The sequence below is a fragment of the Bombyx mori genome, chromosome 8 (assembly GCF_030269925.1).
Source record: "Bombyx mori chromosome 8, ASM3026992v2".
Taxonomy (NCBI): Eukaryota; Metazoa; Arthropoda; class Insecta; order Lepidoptera; family Bombycidae; genus Bombyx; species Bombyx mori.
The window spans coordinates 611,539-631,576 of record NC_085114.1 but is presented as its reverse complement, the minus strand read 5'-3'; the positions used below and the strand labels follow the sequence as shown (position 1 = coordinate 631,576).

Below are 20,038 nucleotides of genomic sequence, written 5' to 3'. Positions count from 1 at the left end.
CGCGCGAGCGCATACCACACTCGCTTCTTTCATGACGGATCGTGCGCAAGTTTTGTAAACGAAAGTATTTTACTTAAACGAAGGGATTTTACTCCGTTTACAAATTATAGCATAAAGTATGCGGGGAATAAACGCGTTGTGGCTGCGAAGAGATTTTATGTGCGGGCGGAATGTCATCGATGTCATCCAGGGTGACTCCCAGATACCTGCTCTTCCTGGCTCATGGTATTGATTGGATTGGACTGGGAAGAAGTTCCGTATGATGGCACGAGAGTGTCCGGAACACAAATGTTGAAATCGAATTTGTTGATCAAACTGTTGTGCCAAGCTATGTCGAACGCTTTTGCGACGTCCAAGAAGAGGGCTTCCGTGTAGAAAGGTTTTGGTCGGTTAAGCCCTATGAGAATGTGCTCCGTGAAGCGGGGCACCTGTTGTTCACATGAGTGATTCGCGCGGAATCCGAATTGCTTGTCGTTGAGAATATCCTTGGATGAGACGAAATCTCTGAGGCGTTTGTAGAGCAGATGCTCGTACAATTTGCCTAGAGACATAAGGAGGCGAATCGGGCAGTGAAATAAGTACTAAACAAAGGCTAATGATTGATTTCAACGACGAAGGAATAACATCGTGTATGAAATTAATGCGAATGTCTCTTTATTTCTAAATACAATGTTTAATGGTTGCCCTACCATATAAACCGAAAAGAATGACTGTTCTACCACAAGAATTGGCCAGATAGTGGTACCAACGCCCGTCCGTTGAGAGTCTAAACCAACAAAACTAATAATGGGAGCTAGCTAATTTTACAGGTTTGATTTATGACGGAAGACATCGTATAAGTTGTTTGTGAAAAATTTTGCATACACGAATTAATAAATATTCGACCCATGATTTGAACCATGAAGCACTCGGACCTATCGATACTAGAACAATGGGCATCTTATGGACTTGAAAGTAAGAAAAAAGTATAAAAATATTCATTGTGATAATATTGCACTCCTTACACGATTAATTCTGTAAAACAACACTATCAAATGTTTGCATTAAACAAACTTGCAAATTAAATATAAACCACATTACGTACGATGAGATACTGCATAAATGTGCATTCGGTAACATTATGCTCTATTTGTTGACTGATGCATTTCGGTGTATTTTACTGTTTCAATTTCGACTTCTGCATTACCGGATGCTACATTTAATTAGCAATAAAGTTTTGATTTAGGTATGGGAGACGAATGAGCGACCCTAAGACGAGACACATTTTACGTTACCTTCGAAAGTATCTGATCAGAGACTATCAAGCTGTTTTCGTTAAAAAAAAAAAAAACTTTAATCCTCCCATTATTCCAAATATCCCCTTTGTTTTACTGGTTACTGTATGTAAGTGTAGATGTATATCACCACGCTATCTATTTCAAGTCACAAATTCACAAGTGCTTGTGCCTTTCAGTTTGAAGGGTGGGGCAGCTGTGTTACAAAGTTTTGCACTTGTTTGAAATTTGACAGCAAAATTCACGTTACGGTACCTGTAAGCTCCGATACCAAATCTACTTCAGGAGAACCATGAGCATTGTCTGACCATTCAGAACAATAAAAAAATTAAGCTGTATCTGTACTTTATTGGTGGATTAAACAGGATCCCCGAGGACGCACGTTGATTCTTGGAAAAATGTCGACCTCGATCCTTACTATGATTGGCGATCAAATAATTATATTCACTCGTATTACAGCAGTATACAGTGTACTATTGTTTGAAGTAGATCTATTTAGAAGTTTGTCGAGGCGATAATTCAATACAGAGCCGAGATATAAGGACGAAGGACAAAAGTTAATACTAGATAAAGTCGAAGCCAATAATTAATGATAATTAATACATTTCAGGAATTTATATAATTATCTCGTGGCCTGTATCACAATAAATATGGTTTTCATGCCTTCATAATCATTTACTTCTGGCTGTGCCTTTAGCAAGTGGTTAACGTGATATAGCTCCATAATATATTTACCTTATCCGTCATAGAATACGGTATTTAAAGGTAGCAGGGCAAATTGCAAGCTCACGTGCCGATTACCTATAAGATTCTTCTTGCATTTCAAGACGGCAGTACACTAATTAACATTGGGACCATATGCCTGAGGGTGGGTATATTTCACATTGTGATGATTTGGTTTCTGATAATCTTACTTTTCTTAGTACCCCTTACTAATAATGTTTAATTACAACGTAGCTATTCTGATTCATCATCAGCCCACAGGCGTCCGCTATTGGACAAAGACCTCCCCTAAGGCTCGTCACAGAGAACAGCCGCGCACAGCCTGCATTCGCCCCATGGAAATACTACCTTTGCCTCGTTATCTGGTGCGCGGTCGCAAGTCGAGAGTTTTTCGGCAATATGCCGTGCCCTACTACCTCATCAACAACGCAACCCTTTAGTCTATGTCAGTTACTTTAGTTCTTTTGCCAATCTCCTCATTCCTGATTCGATCTCACAGAGAAACTTTTTTTATTGCTTTGATGGGTGGACGAGCTCACAGCTCACCTGGTGTTAAGTGGTTACTGAAGCCCATAGACATCTACAATGTAAATGCGCCACCCACCTTGAGATATAAGTTCTAAGGTCTCAGTATAGTTACAACGGCTATCCCACCCTTCAAACCGAAACACATTACTGCTTCACGGCAGAAATAGGCGGGGTGGTGGTACCTACCCGTGCGGACTCACAGGTTCTACCACCAGAGCTCTTAAGCTTTTTTCTACGATATTTCCTATTGTAAAAGTTATCCTACTCTTCAAGCCCGAATGGATGACTATGGTAGAAAGCCGATACAGATGACGCCAAAATAAATTATTTACTAAGGAACCCTCTACAATACATTTCCAAAGATCATTTTACTACTTAAGATTTAGCTCTTAAGCTTGTTTCTACGATATTTCATAAGTGTTGTCGACAAAGCCTTATTCAAAGAAGAATTGAAATGAACCCTTTTGAAAGGAATCAATCCCCTTTAGATCTCCTGTTATTTTTGGCATCAGTGGATGAAAGTGACCACTCAGTTAATACCTCATTAACAGAACATACATTCCACTTTGGTGCTGAAATACCGACAGTAATTTACTGGTGGTAGGACCTCTTGTGAGTCCGCGCGGGTAGGTACCACCACCCTGTCTATTTCTGCCGCGAAGCAGTAATGCGTTTCGATTTGAAGGGTAGGGATAGTTACAACGGCTGCCCTACCCTTGAGACCTAAGAACTTATATCTCAAGATGGGTGGCGCATTTACGTTGTAGATGTCTATAGGCTCCAGTAACCACTTAACAGCAGGTGGGCTGTGAGCTCGACCCCCAACTAAGCAATAAAAAAAAAGATCTGTCATAAAGTCATCCAGCTGTGCATCCAAGAATAAAACAAAATTGATTTTTGTAACATATTTTATTATTTATCAGTCAATTGTTTATTGGTTTACGTCTCCTTAAATCATTGCACCGTTTTCCTCTTGTATAAGTTTTGAGTGTGAAAACTCCTCGAGTTGAATGTGATTGGAGTCTACGAAAGAAAAAACTGAGTTAACAAATATGATGACACGACGTCGCCTCTACGACGTATTTTTTATTATTTTTTTATTGCCTTTGTAGGCAGACAAGCATACGGTGAGTACCACCTGATGGTGAGTGGTTACCGTCGCCCATGGACTTCAGCAATGCCAGGGGCAGAGCCAAGCCGCTGCCTACCGCAACAAGCCGCTGCTACTTTTTATCAATTTATAATACTCTCCGCGTAGGCAAAAGCAGCTTTTATTTCATCATAACTTGAAGCTATTAGTATACAGTACACTTTGTGGATAAGAGAAACAACTGTAAAAACATCCTTTTTTAAGAAATAATTTAAGTATTTCGCATTATCTGTCTCTGATACCATATTTCATTATGTTAAATAAAAGGGTAAATATTCCTCGGGGTAGGAAGTATTTATGTGCCCGCATAGGTGGGTGCCACAATTTTGGCATAATACAACGTTTTCCGCTATCTAATGTAACTTACAAGCTTCAACTTCATTACTCAAGACGGAAGACGGTATATATTTTTTCATGTATATAGGTTGAATAACTGGTCCCTAAAAACTTCCACCCATCTAATGCAATCAAAAGTATTATTTTATGAACGAGCTGTTGCGAAGATTTATCAGAAAAGCTTTTAAAAAAAAAAGAAGTTTATTTAATTCTAATAATTAAAACATTTGAGAAATTAATTGGGGCAAGTGTCACCGGGAGCGCGGTTAGAATTGAACTGCGTGACCTATCGGAAACCTAACTAAGCTGCATTACGTCGTGCTCCTTACATTGCATTTTCAGATACATTAAGAACATACTAGAGGTCCCGCAGTAGTCGAAATTCAACTATAATTAATTGGAATTGTAAGTTTGTACGCTATTATGATTGTATTTTATACTTCTATAATCACAAATTTCGCCAAGACTACACTATAAAAAATATTATACAAAGACAAACAATATTTAATCTATTCTCAATTTGACAACAGAGGTCAAGAACAAAAGTTTGACAATAAATAGTATGCATGCGTGTGTGCGTCAAATACATGGTAGTGTGTGTAATGTTTTCTTTATTATATTTTATGCATTATTTAAAAAAAATATTAGCATTGTGCACTTCTTCTCTATATTCTCGATAAGTGTGGAAGATTTCATACTCCTCCGTCCGCGCAATTTTCGTAAAAAGGGATACAAAGTTTTTGCTTCACGTATTAATATATAGATAACAGAGCAAAATCACATCAAACATTTTGGAAAATAAGAGCTGTTCTTTTCCATAATATATCCTTCATCATGTCATCATGTAATTTACCCATACCATAGCTGTAGCTGTGGTTGTAATGTCCCGTTTTCCTGCCAGAGTTACCGTCCCACGGTTGTCGCTTATTGCTCGCGAATAAAACATAAACAGCATTGCATCCCATATAATACGCTGCCAATATATAGAACGCCGCTTTCCATTGAGAGAGATGGATCTGCGAAATAAACTTTAAATTTGATCTTTACCAAGCATTTAGTGAAGAAGCTTAACATAAACGGACTTTTTTTTTTCCACAGGAGAAATTACATCCATCCCACCGTCCCAACATAAACGGACTTAAAACATTTCAGCTTGCGGTAACCCAAGCAGCTTTCGCGTGAAAAGCTTTGTGAGCTCTTATTTTGGACTACATCATAACAGATTTGCCCTCATTTGCCCACACATGTCAATAAAAATTATGATATTATGGTGTTCAGGGTTACCAGAGACTACACTAACCTCGGTAAGAACGCGCTTTTCGGTAGACTAGTTGGGGAATTAAACAATTTGCATAGCAAGTATTCTCTGGACGTTTTTGCTGGCACTGTTGACAGTTTTAGACGAGAAGTCTTCAGCCTTGCTCAATGAGCTTTTTCAATTAAGTAATAGCGTATTTGGTAGTAAATGTGTAATAATGTAAGGTTTTCATGTAATGTTATAATAGTTTTTTTTTTATATACAACGAACCGCTTTTATTATCAGGATGAGGTGAGATCAATGTATATGATACCTGTAATGCTCTGTGATGTACATATATAGCATGTTGATAACCAATAAATAAAATAAAATAAAATATTACTTAAAAAGTCCCGAATGCAATGTAGCAAAGATACACGTATCGTCTGTATCCTCTGAGTCTACGAATTTTTTTTATTTGTGTTTGCATTATGCTTTAAATATCTGGTAGTTTTCTAAGTATTTATTTGAAAGTGTCCATCATTGAAATAATCTCCTTATACCATCGCACATCTAAGATAGAAGACGATCATCAACAAACACAGGCTTTAAAAAAAAATCTTAAAGATCATAAGGCCTTCGTCTAAAAAGCCGGAGGTTTGAGATAACAAATGGCTTTTCTGACCATGAAGAACAAACAAGATACTGTTCTTCAAACGAAATTGTTAGCCCTAGTCAGCTTCTGATGAGTAATACCACACTCAAGTAGAGTCAAAGTGCCCCTCTTTTTAGTGATTAGGTCTCATCAATAAATGAACAGTAGATATCTTTTCGATATTACATAATTTTTTTATTGCCCGAGCAGGCAGACGAGCGTACGGCCCACTTGATGGTAAGTGGTTACCGTCGCTCATGGACGTCATCAATGCCAGGGGCAGAGCACATATATATTAGATAAACGAGCTCACGACCCACCTGGTTTTAAGTGATTACCGGAGCCCGTAGATATCAAAATGTAAATGCCATCTACCTTGAGAGATGTGATCTAAGTTTCAATTATAAACGACTGTAAGTACCACGCATTCAACGGGAACGAATTGTTGATTCGAGGCAGAAAATAGGCAGGGCGATGATACCTATCCGTGTAGGATCAAAACTCCGTCTAACATCAGTAGAATGGAATCTATGCATGATAAATGTGTATATGGGTATACATTACTCGAATATTGCAAAAATGAATACTACGCTCTTTCTATCGTGCAGTTTAAATTCGAACTATGACTATAACTATACGAAAATTATTTACTGGTGGTAATTATACTACGGTAATTAATTACTGGTGGTAGGACCTCTTGTGAGACCGCACGGGTAGGTACCACCACCCTGCCTATTTCTGCCGTGAAGCAGTAATGCGTTTCCTCCAGTAATCACTTAATACCAGGTGGACTGTGAGCTCGTCCACCGATTTAAGCAATAAAAAAAATATTCTCTTATCAAATCCTTAAAAAATCCACACGTATATAATCTTCTTTTAACTTTCCACATCTAAGAACATGTCTTACTTTTCACATTTAATGTGATAATTTCGATCTAGACCTTTAATTTAGAAAATTATGAATTTTTTCCGACTAATTACGAAAAAGGTCAGGAGGCAATTAAGTAGATAACTTTAATTTCTAATGAGTCATGGCTCTAGCTAGAATAATGAGAGAAACAATTTGATATTAAATATCTATAGATAATATTAGATTAACTTTGAAGATATTTTTATTAGATTTTAGATCTATCGTTTACAACACAACCAATTAATGTCGTCGTTGTCAAAACAATATTTTCTGTGAGGAAAAGTTATAAATTTCTGTAATAGTTTTTATAAGACTGTCTGAATTTACTCTTATAAGACTGTATAAATGTTTTATTTTTATGATGCAACAGCCGCGATATTATTTTATTTTTATTAATTTATTTTTAAATGCATCGTTGGTTATTAAGCTAGGTAGAATATCCAAATGCTTAAAATATTCAAAAACTGCTCATAACAGAAATCGACAACACCGTTTTGCTTACCATATTATATGTCTGTATCACAGACATTTAAATGCAAACATTTGTAGAAAGCTTCGACTCACTTCGACATAATATTATGCAAACGCGCAGCAAAATAATGCACAAACATAATTTTCAACCTTGATAAGATTAAATCTAGATTACTTACCGGCTCTGTATACAAGAAAAAGCTGAATAGGAATGGGATGACAGCTCCTACGAAGCCGCTGATAGTGCTGCTTAGCATTATGAGGGTCCCACTGTAGTTTTCTGTCATGTCTTGATAATTACTCTGTAAATTGAATTTGTAGTAGCGAGTTTCGTTTGATAAAATTTAGTAATGCTTTTCCTAAAAGACGTTTGCTTAAAGAAATGACGGCCCAAAGAGCTATCCAAGCATTAATTCCAAAACGTGATATACACTGGCAAGCATAACGCCATCTATCGCCGAATAGCCGAACGAATATTGAAGGTTCTAGCAACATTTAGAACGCTCGGGAAGTACAACGCCATCTACTGTCAGATAACAGAAACACAACACTCGACTTTTGTGTAATATTATCGATAATTCTAGGGATATGGTATCGGCTATAAAAGCATTGCAGAGATGGCACGCAGTCAGTCAGTAAATGGAACTACTCGAAGCGAAACAGCGAACGGATCACCTGAAGCGAAGCGGAAGAAGCGAATTGAAAATTTAAAAGTGTTTTGAGTGTTATAAGTATTGAATACAGTTTTTCATTTGTACTTCGGTAGAATTTTATTTATCTCGAACCCCAGCGCGTAATAATATTCATTTACTTTCTGTATGTAGTTCAAATTGTCTATAATTTCCAAGGTAATATTAGGTATATTATTAAATACCTATTATGGTATATCATCATAGTATGCATCAAAACCTTTTGTTTTTGCCGCATAATTTATTATTATTGTAAATAGATCACTTGACGTTTTGATGTATCAAGGATCCGGATTAAACCATACTCTTATTCTGGTTCATCAAAATATTGGTGAATAATCTACGATTGTCATTATTTTATTATGTAACTATTAATAAGTAAATTTATTAGACATTCGTGTACCAAGTAAGTCTAATTAGCCATTATAGATATTATTTGAGGTGTTTGGATTATCCAAATTCTATGTCAATATCATACTTATATTGTATTCCGTGAAACAAAAAAAAAAGTAAAAATAGTATTTTATAAGTTTCATTTGGATAATACTCCAGCTACTCATAATAGAACGACACCAAAATTAAAGTCTAGATAATGAAGAATGAAAAGTCGACTGAAATTCAATTAGTTCATTGCTAATCACGAAAAAGCTAGCAATTACAACTGAAAGTCGCCAGAGCACTTTAAAAAGTTTGAAATTAGAATTATGTTATGATTTTGGTGCAGGAGTTCATATTTGATAAGCTCATTTAATATATTTATCAAAAACAAAGCTGTTCTCTAAAGTATTAAACTTAAATTTATTTTTATAATAAAAACTATTATTATTATTACTACTAAGTAGGGTATTTTCCATTTTTACGTTCCATGTTTGTTTTTTAGAATGTAGTCTATATAATAAGGTTCCGGCCACATTCATGTAAAGCCAATATACAGGTATATACACAATTTGCAGCTACTACCAATTACACAGACGAACTTACCAAAAAACCGGTTAATTGGAAGCCAAGCAATCCTAATATTGCTATTAATACAATAACTGCCACGTTAGTCCGTTCCTGCGTTAAATTGGGTAGAATCGATAAACCTATTATGATACCGAGGGCACCTAAAATAAACGAGATAAAATATATATTTAGCTTCAGCTGTCAGATAATATTTGAGGGAGATTTTGGTGTGCTGGCATTAATGTTGTTTGCAAATGGTAAGGAGTTTGTAGTTTTTATTTGCATATCTTTTTTTGCATAGGTTGGATTAACTCAAGGTTCACTTGATATTAAGTTGTTACAATAAAAAATAGTACCACATCAGTAAGCGCCAAAGTATTTAACAATAAGATGTATACCGTGAACTTTGTTATGGCCTACTCAATGTTAATTGGTTGCAGAAGCCAATATAAATCATCTGTCATCTCGGGACGTGAGGTGAAAGTCGTAGTTGCATGATTACTTTGCGTCATAAATAGACATGCTGGTGATAGGTTGGTACCTGTAGGGCTTAAAATACCATCTAAAATCAGTAGGTGGCGGTTGGCGACCGCAGTACGTTGGTTTGATTCTCAGAGTAAGCTGCTTTTTTTTTATTGCTTAGATAGGTAGACGAGCTCACAGCCCACCTGGTGTTAAGTGGTTACTGGAGCCCATGGACATCTACAATGTAAATGCGCCACCCACCTTGAGATATCAGTTCTAAGGTCTCAGTACAGTTACAACGGCTGTCCCACCCTTCAAACCGAAACGCATTACTGCTTCACGGCAGAAATAGGCAGGATGGTGGTACCTACCCGTGCGGACTCACAAGAGGTCCTACCACCAGTAATTACGCAAATTATAATTTTGCGGGTTTGATTTTTATTACACGATGTTATTCCTTCACCGTGGAAGTCAATCGTGAACATTTGTCGAGTACGTATTTAATTAGAAAAATGGTACCCGCCTGAGATTCGAACACCGGTGCATCGCTCAACACGGATGCGCCGGACGTCTTATCCTTTAGGCCACGACGACATGCTGCCCATTCTCTAGTGAAAAAATATCAAGCTTTCTTATTGTTTTATACGTTTGTATTAAAATACTGAAAATTTTCTTTGTAAAAATTAGTTATTAAAGAAAGATAGATTTTCGATCAGTTACACTAGATCTATAGTATTTTGAAAAAAATTGCTCTGGCTATTCAGCATTCTGGCTATTATAGAAATACTTAAAAACACAAATTAACGTATCTTGAAAGGAAATGATATAAATTAAAACAAAATAACTACAAACTACCCTGAATCATTTGACTTCTTAATTATCAAAAAAGAATTATTATTTTTGAATTCGTGCCTATTGGGCTGTTAATATTATTAAACATTCTCGAGTTGGATTATATAAGAATATTAAGTAACTTTAACGGTTTAATAATATGCCTATTTTATCAGTTATATAATATCCGACAAGATTTCGTGGAACCGGTTTAGGCCCCATCTACCACTTCAGTCAACGATTGTCATCGAACATTTTTAATTAAACTTTTTGGTTTTCGGGAACTGGCTTTGTGTGTCTAATTTAACGCCGAAATGAAATGCGAGGGACAGAAAAATTTATGAAATTTTATAATTGACTAGCAGATAAGGGAGATAGATATAAAGGTTTGTGCAAAACATTTTTTAAAATGGTAATAATATTAAAATTTGTTGTCACATTGGGAATTGTTTTTGAAAACATGGTAAAAACAATTGGACGTTCGCAATTCAAACATTCATTGTATATATTTGAAGGCGACAATTTCAATGAATACGAACCCACTTGAAGCGCACATCTCGTAATTTATGTGGAAATAAATTAAACTGACAGAGTGCGTGATATTCCATTACGAAACCCTTTTAACGCTGTGTGAATATTTAAGACAAAGCAAGCAACAAATTTCGTGTTATTTGTGTAACCTAGATACTGGCAAACAGCAGAGAATGGGTTGAAATTACAATCCTAATCATACAACTAATTTTAAAGATAAATTATTCTAAAAGAAATAAAATGGGCGATCTTGGGGTGTATGGTTAGATGGATAGGCAAACCTCCCACAGGGTAGCAAGTGTAAATAATTTCACGTAATCTACTATATTAAAAGCTACTTATTCTTCAGAAATATTCCAGATTGAAATTGGAAAGGAATGTAACTTGAGCACTTGGAGGAGTCCAAAAAGAATGCGATCTCAATATACTAGAATTTCGCTTAAAACAAAAGCTAGTAGAGTCTTTGTTAACGATATATAGAGCGTCACAACATCCGAATAATGAACATTATCTGATTTTATCACTCACCCAAGGTGTTAATTATTTTCCTGAGACATGTAGTACTCATAATATAGTTTACGATTTCGGAGCCAGCCACCCACTCTACTGTAGGAGAAGTCGTTAAGTAAACCAACCACATTGTCAGAAATGACATCATAGTGTAAAAGGTAGCCTGGAAAGGAAAAATCTTATAAACAATATCCATCGGGTACGGATGTCTTTTTACCGGCGGAACTAAGCAGGTATTGCTCATCCATCTGATGTATGAAGCATGATCGGTTTGAAGAGTAGGGCCACCGTTGTAACTATACTTGAGACCTTAGAACTTATATCTCAAAGTGGGTGGCGCATTTACCTTGTAGATGTTTATGGGCTCCAGTAACCGCTTAACACTAGGTGGGCTGTGAGCTCGTCCAACCATTTTAAGCAATAAAAAAATGTATCTGTAGCACTCGCTATTTAACTTTCCATCTAACATTTATCTTCCATTCAGGTGAATAACTAACATATTTTATAGGGTGGTACTACCCTAGTTGATTATATTGGGAGCTAATTCACGCATTAGTATAATATAAGTAGCTCCAATTGCAATGCTTCAACGTCATCAGTAGACCTCTAGATAAGCCACAACATATACCACGTGGTCTATTAGCTCTGGTAACCGTTGAGCACAAGACGTGTCTATTAGCTTATTGTCTATATCGTATTATAATATACTGTTCATGCGGCATGCTATCTCAACCCCATCATCAAAAGTCATATCTAAAAGTCATTCGTGAATAGTACCTGTTACACCGACACTCTTTGTTATCACTACTATGAGATGTTTCTTCAAAACCTCCTATGTAAAGCGACCATAATACGCTTCTAGATTGTTTTCTTCCAGTGTAGGTTAGTTTAAGATGATTTAAACCAAACTAGCATATTAGCATTAAACAAATTTGTGGCTTATGTGACGAAGATTCCACTTTTCCACCGTTTCCACCTTTCCCAGTACTCACATCTTTAAGAGAAACATTTAGCGTTTCCAAGAAGACAGGAACGAAGATCAAGTAAAAAATAAATAAAGCATTGCTCGCTGAGTGAGCTACTGTCACAGCCCAGAACTTTTTGCATTCCAATATAGATCTAAAAGGTCTAATCAGTTTTTTCTGTAACAAATAAAATCTGGTTTTTAATAAAGCAGCTATTCCACTGCAATTACCACTATGACCTCTATTTTGTGACACTGGTTTTTAGATAGGCTCACAGGATTGGGGTCGTCCGAGCCAAATTTAATTATAAATAAATGCTAATACTGGCACCCTCCATAACATAAGAGATTAAAGCCTCCATTGTACCTTCCATTCCATCTTTCAAACCGGAACGCATAACTGTAATGACAGATACCGTTTACAAATAATAAGTATTTACCAAATTATCCTGCCAGGAAAATATCAAGATTTTTATTCATTTCATGATTTGAATTTAACTTTTTGATTTTTATAGAAAATTCAAAAAATTACTTTTTTTCCCGCAATTTTTCGATTACATTAATTGTCCAGAATTACTGAGAAAAAAAATAAAATTACATTTCACTAAGTTGCGATAGGAACTAAATGGTAAAAACATAGCTTCTTCTTCTTCTTTATGCTTTATTATGCTTCTTTATTGAATAGCTATTTAAAAAAATCAATAAAATCTAATGTATCGTTCGATTTGACTAACCATATCTGTTTTCAAATTTGGTTCGGAGGTACCAATTTTTCTAATGAAGTACGTAGTTCATCATGACTTCCATTATGAAGGAACAACATTATGTGTTAATAGTTAAACCCGCTAAAATTATAATTTGCGTTATTACTAGTTGTACAATGGAGATATAGATACAAAATTTCAAGTTACTTGTGGTAGGACCTCTTGTGAGTCCGCGCGGCTAAGTACCACCACCCTGCCTATTTCTGCCGTGAAGCAGTACTGCGTTTCGGTTTGAAGGGTAGGGCAGTCGTTGTACCTATACTTGAGACCTTAGAACTTATATCTCAAGGTGGGTGGCGCATTTACGTTGTAGATGTCTATGGGCCCCAGTAACCACTTAACACCAGGTGGACTGAGAGCTCGTCTACCCATACAAGCCATAAAAAAAAAAATGAGACGGCATCCACTTTGTGATGTCTATGAGTTCCGATAATCACTTAATACCAGGTGAATCATAAGCTAGTTCAGCAATCAATGCAAACAATAAATAAAACAGCTCAAAAACAGAGGAGAATACTTCTTAATTATTTTGTTTTTACCTGTGTTCATATATTTATATAAATTTAAGTCATTATTAGTACCTTTTTATACAAAGTCATAGCGTCTCTTATAAACTCTTTTTCACCATCCCCCATAGCCTGATGTCCTTCAAATGAGCTAGCAGTCAGTGTCCCTATAACTACTGCCATAGACAAAGTCGCCATGGCCAAGGCGTAGTAAATAAATTCCCAGCCAAGACGTGTTTGAGACAGTAAACCAGAGATTGGTAGCCCTATTATGATTCCTAATTGTATACCTGTGAAAATAAAAACGTATACCGATGATAATGGAAGTAATGAAAACATCATATAATATTAGTAATAAATAAAATAATCAATAATATTATGTATTAGTACTTTCTTTAAAAAAGCTTCTAATATCCGTTACATATCTCTTTTTTAAACCTACAGACTTTTTCTAACTTTAATATTTTTACAAGAATGAGTTCGCGGTATTAGGTGTTCTATATTATGTAAAGGCTTCTCTATTCTGGTCAACGAGCGATAATGCGTTTCTGTTGCAGAATATTGGTCGTTATTTTAATATATTTAAGACCCAAGTTCTGTAACGGCATTCTTGTTAAAGTCCATGGGCTACAACAGCGATTAAGCACAAGATAGGCGTTATGCCCAGCTACAGTAATTGAAATATATTTCTCTTTGAGAAACACATCAAATAAGTTTACTGAAGACTTAATTTCTAGTTTTATGAGATTTTATAGTGCACACAACATTAAAGCAAGTGAGGTCCAGGATATAAGTGAACATTAAATCTGTTTTAGTGCCTGTATAAAATTTTATTAAGACTTTTATTAAGTCAGCTTACAAAGTTCTTTTACTTTCAGTGCTTTTACGTAAAAGGTTGGCGCAATATTGTTGTAGGCAGGCCTTGTAAAACTATTCATTTTCTAACGTCGCCCTCATAATTCGCACATTACATTCTATTCATACATTCAATTTTATGAGACCTAAATATTATTATGTCCCTCTAGGACTCTCAATCGTATTAGAAAACAGAGTAGTTTATTCTTCCAACGAGAAAATATAGTTCTTTACAACAGAAATGAGGACTGTGATAAAGATGCTTCTAAAATAGACCATTATAATATATGTAACGGTTTACCGAAGTAGTTTATCTGTATTGGATTATGGTTGTGCAAATATTTTAACCTGTACAGATGACCAGAGCACATTATACAATAAATTATATCTAACTACATCGTACGGTGGTAACTTAAATATGCAGCTTTTAATTTTTACTCCTTCATCAAGTTTACAAAGCTATGTGTATTCCTTTTTATGAAAAAATTTCTACACCACATCGCTTCTTTTTTGTAGCATATAATAATATAGATCAAGAACATAATTGCTTTGGAACTTACCTCCATAAATAAAATGACTGTAAGTATTCCTTTCGTTCGGTGGTAGCCATCGTTCTATCAAGGTCTCGTAAACAGTGGAGAAGCAACTATGTGCCATTCCCATGAACAACTGTGCGTTCGATGCTGCCACCCATCCACCCTAGAAATATTCCAGCACAATTGAATAACTGAAAGTAAAGTGAGGGTTTTCTATGATATGGAACAATTTGTCACATCTAAGTAACAAAAATAAGGGACAACTACATGATATAAAGTATCCAGTACCCAGCAAGATGTGCAGTAATTACCGCATTATTGCATTCGCGTCTTGAACGACTGAATGAGGTTATTCCTGTCGTAACATATGGCACTTTACTGCGTCAAACTGGTTTTGGGAGCGGAGAAGACGTTGGCGAAAAGACAAGATATATGTACGTACTTTGCAATCAACATAATGTAATGTAAATGATCACTAAATGTCTCCAATTCTATAAAAACTACTATCAAATTGATTGGTTCATCTAGCCTGTTAAATATTCATAATAATATGGCTGCATTGTTTATCGAAATGATCATATCAGTACTTGTAAAATTATTTATACTCTTATAAAGAAAGGCCTTTATTGATTAAAGTTATTTAGTTTTTAAACAAGATTTTTCTTCAGTGTCATTAAGTGTCATGGAGTGAAGTCTGGTTCAGTTTTGTATGGCGTATTGATAATGTTTACTGTTCAATTTTTAATATTAATTTTGAAAGAGATTTAGGGCTTTAAATGTTTTTTTTTCTATTACATCACAGAGAACACAATTCATTATTTTATTGTTTATTTATTCTGAAGTACTCCACATCATTATATTATTACTTACTTTATTAACAATTGTAGGCATAGCAACACATAGAGCTCCATTGACAACGAATATGGCTGTGCAAACGATTTTCCCACCAATTTTCCTCAGTAACAAATCAGCTGGTACTAGCATCACTGCGTATCCAAAGAAGAATGACGACATTACTGCTCCTTGAATTCTTTTATCCCAATTGTGAATCTAAGTTAAAAGTTTAAAACTTGTAAATTCCAGGTTTTTCGTATAATTTGTTTTAAAATACATAATGTAATATATATTCTCTTCTGATTGCAATGGTGAGTATTTTAGTAGCGGAAATGAGCTAATAAACTCACGAAAAATCTGGTATCAAGTGGCTTTTCCAGTCTATCGCTGTCAGGCAAAAATGCTCTGACCATTTTGTATCAATAAGGCGATGCGTTTACATTTATCTCGCTAAGTTTAGTTACTGGTGTTCTATTTCCTTTGAGTTAATTGTATTAGCTTATTTTTTTCGGGCAATATGCCGAACCTCCTATAAGGTATCCGTATTTAGGGCACGCAGAGTATGTGGACCTTGACGGTCTGCAGATGTTGGGAGCAGACCACGAACCCAAGGAAATTTTAGGGCCCTACTGCACCAAACGACTCCCCTTGCACTCTCTCACCCAACGTCCGCTCTCCAGCGGGGACAGAAGCCGGTCAGAGTAGAATATAGTAGGTTCCCTTGGTCATTACAACCAGACTGGCAGAGCCATAAGATTGGATTTTTTCGAGTCGCAAATGCCGATAAACTAAGAGATTCACCGCTGATGGGCTGCAGCGCCCTTTGAATATTATACAAGTGTACTGTGACCACCAGTCGGCAACTACTGGTGCTAAGGCGTATTTCAAGTCCGCAGGAGTAAGTAACCTCTTTCTGTCTATTTCTGCATCGAAACAGCTGTGCATTCCGGTCTGAGGGGTAGAACAGCTGAACAACGACGGCTTCATACGTGATTTCTATGGGCTACAGTAATCACGTTACGCCAGATATGTCAAGAATTCGTTCACTAATCTGGGCAAGAAAAAAAAACTGGAAAAGGGTAGTCACAAGTGGATTGTGTTCAACCAATTCAGATAAGAAAGAATTACAACACGAAAGTTGTTCTCGCCCTGAAACATTAGGTTGCAATTGTGTTGTGCACATTGCTCCGTACGATTATTAGAATCATTCATTTATTGTAATATTCTGACATATTTGTAATTTAGAAGCTCCTATATATTATTATAAACCAACGGCCCTGAGTTTATCTATTTATCAGAAAAAAAGAAACCACAACAATGATTACCTATTGTATAAACAATTACGTTTCGATCTCACTTTTTTTTTTGCTTACATGGGTGGACGAGCTCACAGCCCACCTGGTGTTAAGTGGTTACTGGAGCCCATAGACATCCACAACGTAAATGCGCCACCCACCTTGAGATATAAGTTCTAAGGTCTCAGGTATAGTTAGAGCCCGTGAGCCGTGAATTGAAAATTGAGATTATTGTTATGACATTTTACCAGAAACTTCCAAATTTTTTTTATTGCCCTTGTAGGTATACGAGCATACGGCCCACCTGGTGGTAAATGGTTATCGTCACCCATGGACCTCAGCAATGCCAGGGGCAGAGCCAAGCTGCTGCCTACCGCTTAATACTTTCCACAAGCCTCTTTTGAAGAAGTCCAGAATGTGTCCAGATGGATGGCATTGAATGCGCGAAACTATCAAACATCGGTTACCTCTAAATAAGTATCATGTCGGCGATCCTCATCGTTTAAGGCCAATACAGCAACACCTATGCTCCCCCTCACTAGTCCAATGACGATAGCTCCAACGAACATATAAAGGATCTGCACGTGTCGTATTCCGACCTTAAATCCTGAAATGTCAGTTGTAATTAAAAATTACAGTGAAGCTTCCTGACGGTGAAAGAGCTAACGTAATGTCATAAGTAAACTTACAATATTTCAAAACTTACAAAATATTAATATATTAAAGACTAGGAAGAAAATGCTGGAATGATCGTGAGTCCTACTACTAAGCAATAGTTCGTTCCGGTTTGAGTGACGGAACAGCCGCTGTCAAAGACAATTGCAACTCCCATCCCATCTAGGACAAATAAAAAATAAACTAAATAAAAAGATGTGTGGTGTCGTGGGACACCGGATAGGAACGAAGTTCCTTATTATAAAAATATTAATTTTAAGTTCTATTCGAGGTATAAAGAAAATAAAACTGGAGGTTTCGCAACAACCCACGGTCATTCGGTAACGTGAGAACTTATTGTGGTACACTTCATTCACGGTTGTTTGCATAAGAGTTAGTGTATTGCGCAAATGAACGCTCTGAGATCGTGGTCAATGAATGATAAAAAAAGATGTTATTTTTTGTATTCCTTATTACAAAGTTAAGTCGTACACTGTTTGCATTTCTAATTTTTACGTTATTCCAAAGTTAAGTCGTACACTGTGTGCATTACTAATAAAAATCTTACGTTACGGACACTTTTTTCCGGTAAGGGTATCCCTCCGCATCATCCCATAAGGAACTTCGTTCCAAAAAATTGTGGGATAATATTTTTGATAGATAGACGATCTTGTGTGTATAGATATCATAAGGTGAATACACCCACACATATAACGATTGTCGCACCCTATAAACCACGCATGACTGCAAACTACGTATGAACCACAGCTGACTTGACTTCATGGTTAAACAGCTAAAACGCACTTACTTTGTTTAGAAATAACTCCAGTGTATCCATCGCTGAATTGGTATCTCAAAAATTCGACATCCATTGTTAGCTTTTGAAAATTATTTTCGATGATTTTTTCTCAATCAAACAATGTTATTTTCGTGTAAAATCATATGAAATGTTTCGTCTAGACTGTAAGACGTACGTATTATCAGTTAATTTGTTATCTGCTTGTTTGTTAAGCGATTATGATATTGTAAATACCCTGAAACGTGGTATAGAACCTTACGAAGACATTCATGGGACAAACAACTTTATTCTCTAGTTATTAAAATTGTTTTTAGTAAATCAATATTGAATGTCAAGTCTAATTATTTAATAGTCTCCGTTGTTTAGTTATGAATACGTGATGTGGAGATATTTTTAAGTAAAACGCAGTTTGCAGAGATGGTTCGTTGTCATGGATCTTCATACGTCATTTTGCTATTTAGACTTATGCCAATGACGCCAATGTTATTGAGGTCACCTGATGAATTTGACTGATATCATCTTCATTAACACTAAAAGGCCAAACATAGTTAAACATAAATAACAAAACATTGAATTAACAATTGTTATTGTCTGATAGATTTCCAAGATATACATATATTTAAGGTTTTTTGTAAATATTGAAAGGGAATGCTCTACTCTTTTGCAAGACGCGAGTGACAGTTGGCATTAAAGATATTTTGCGTTCTGGAGTTTTTTTTTTAATTTTGGGATGGCAGTTTAACTTTTGGGCCGAAGACCTTTCCAGCTTCGCCATGCCGTGGGCTAGATTTGCTGCGGACACGTTTGAAGGGTGGGGAGCCGTTGTAACTATACTGAGATCTTAGAACTTATATTTCAACCGTGCATTTACGTTGTAGATGTCAATGGGCTCCATAACCACTTGACACCAGGTGGGCTGAGAGCTCGTCTACAGATCTAAGCTATAAAAAAATGGCTACCTGTCGGCACTTGGGTCCCTTTAATAGTTAGAATTTATTCCCTCAAAGTTACAAAATAGTAGAGAAAATAGATAAAAACACTTATTTCAGTTATTGTGGTTGGGACACATTAATTAATGAGATAACTTAGATAGCTTACAGCAACGGGTTATTGTAGTAACATAACAATATGTATACGAGTATCTTAAGTACCTAACAAGGTGATAATACTTAAGCTTGTACTAAAATTATGGTTCTCGTGGTAAGCGCTTTCATTCATTTGTAAGTCCAGATTAGGTATTTCATTATTAAAACTTAAGGATGCCACTAGAAATGAGCTATTTATTTGATTTCACTTATTGAAAAGATTATATTGTATGCCGGCAGAGACTAAAACCGGAGTTTCCAAACGTGGGGCCCACACCCCATTAGGGAGCAATTTGATAATTAAGAGAGGCGCTGTGGCGGGTAGCCATCATACAACGCAAGATATTTGACAGATGCCTGAATCTCGCTTACGACATTTTCAATTTAATATAGAAAATCTGTATTCAAATTATTTTGAATTTGAATTTCAGTTTTTTATTATATGTTTTGAAATATTACTTACTGTGTTTTGATAACAGTTTCATAGTGAT

At 36.0% G+C, this 20,038-nt stretch overlaps 1 protein-coding gene across 2 annotated transcripts; it reads right to left on the bottom strand.

The window, feature by feature from the left end:
* Positions 1-3,419: 3,419 nt before the first annotated feature.
* Positions 3,420-18,649, bottom strand: LOC101746470 (putative inorganic phosphate cotransporter). Of its 2 annotated transcripts, XM_012689753.4 has the most exons (11): positions 18,472-18,649; positions 17,477-17,616; positions 15,751-15,930; positions 14,905-15,043; positions 13,565-13,779; positions 12,248-12,397; positions 11,274-11,418; positions 8,955-9,079; positions 7,464-7,586; positions 4,871-5,027; positions 3,420-3,548 (listed from the first exon to the last, which is right to left on the bottom strand). In XM_012689753.4, the coding sequence occupies exons 1-11, from the start codon at positions 18,533-18,535 to the stop codon at positions 3,475-3,477; spliced, it is 1,512 nt and encodes a 503-aa protein (XP_012545207.2). In that variant the 5' UTR covers positions 18,536-18,649; the 3' UTR covers positions 3,420-3,474. The 2 variants fall into 2 exon arrangements, with proteins under 2 accessions (XP_012545207.2, XP_062525579.1); XM_062669595.1 differs by having other exon boundaries at positions 3,420-5,027; positions 18,472-18,634.
* Positions 18,650-20,038: the final 1,389 nt, after the last annotated feature.

Coding starts and splice junctions, on each gene's coding strand:
- LOC101746470 (XM_062669595.1), bottom strand. CDS start 18,535: ATGGATGTCGAATTTTTGAGATACCAATTCAGCGATGGATACACTGGA. Junction 17,617..18,471: donor TGGAGTTATTTCTAAACAAA/GTAAGTGCGTTT, acceptor CTGACATTTCAG/GATTTAAGGTCGGAATACGA. Junction 13,780..14,904: donor CAGTCATTTTATTTATGGAG/GTAAGTTCCAAA, acceptor TTATTTTCACAG/GTATACAATTAGGAATCATA.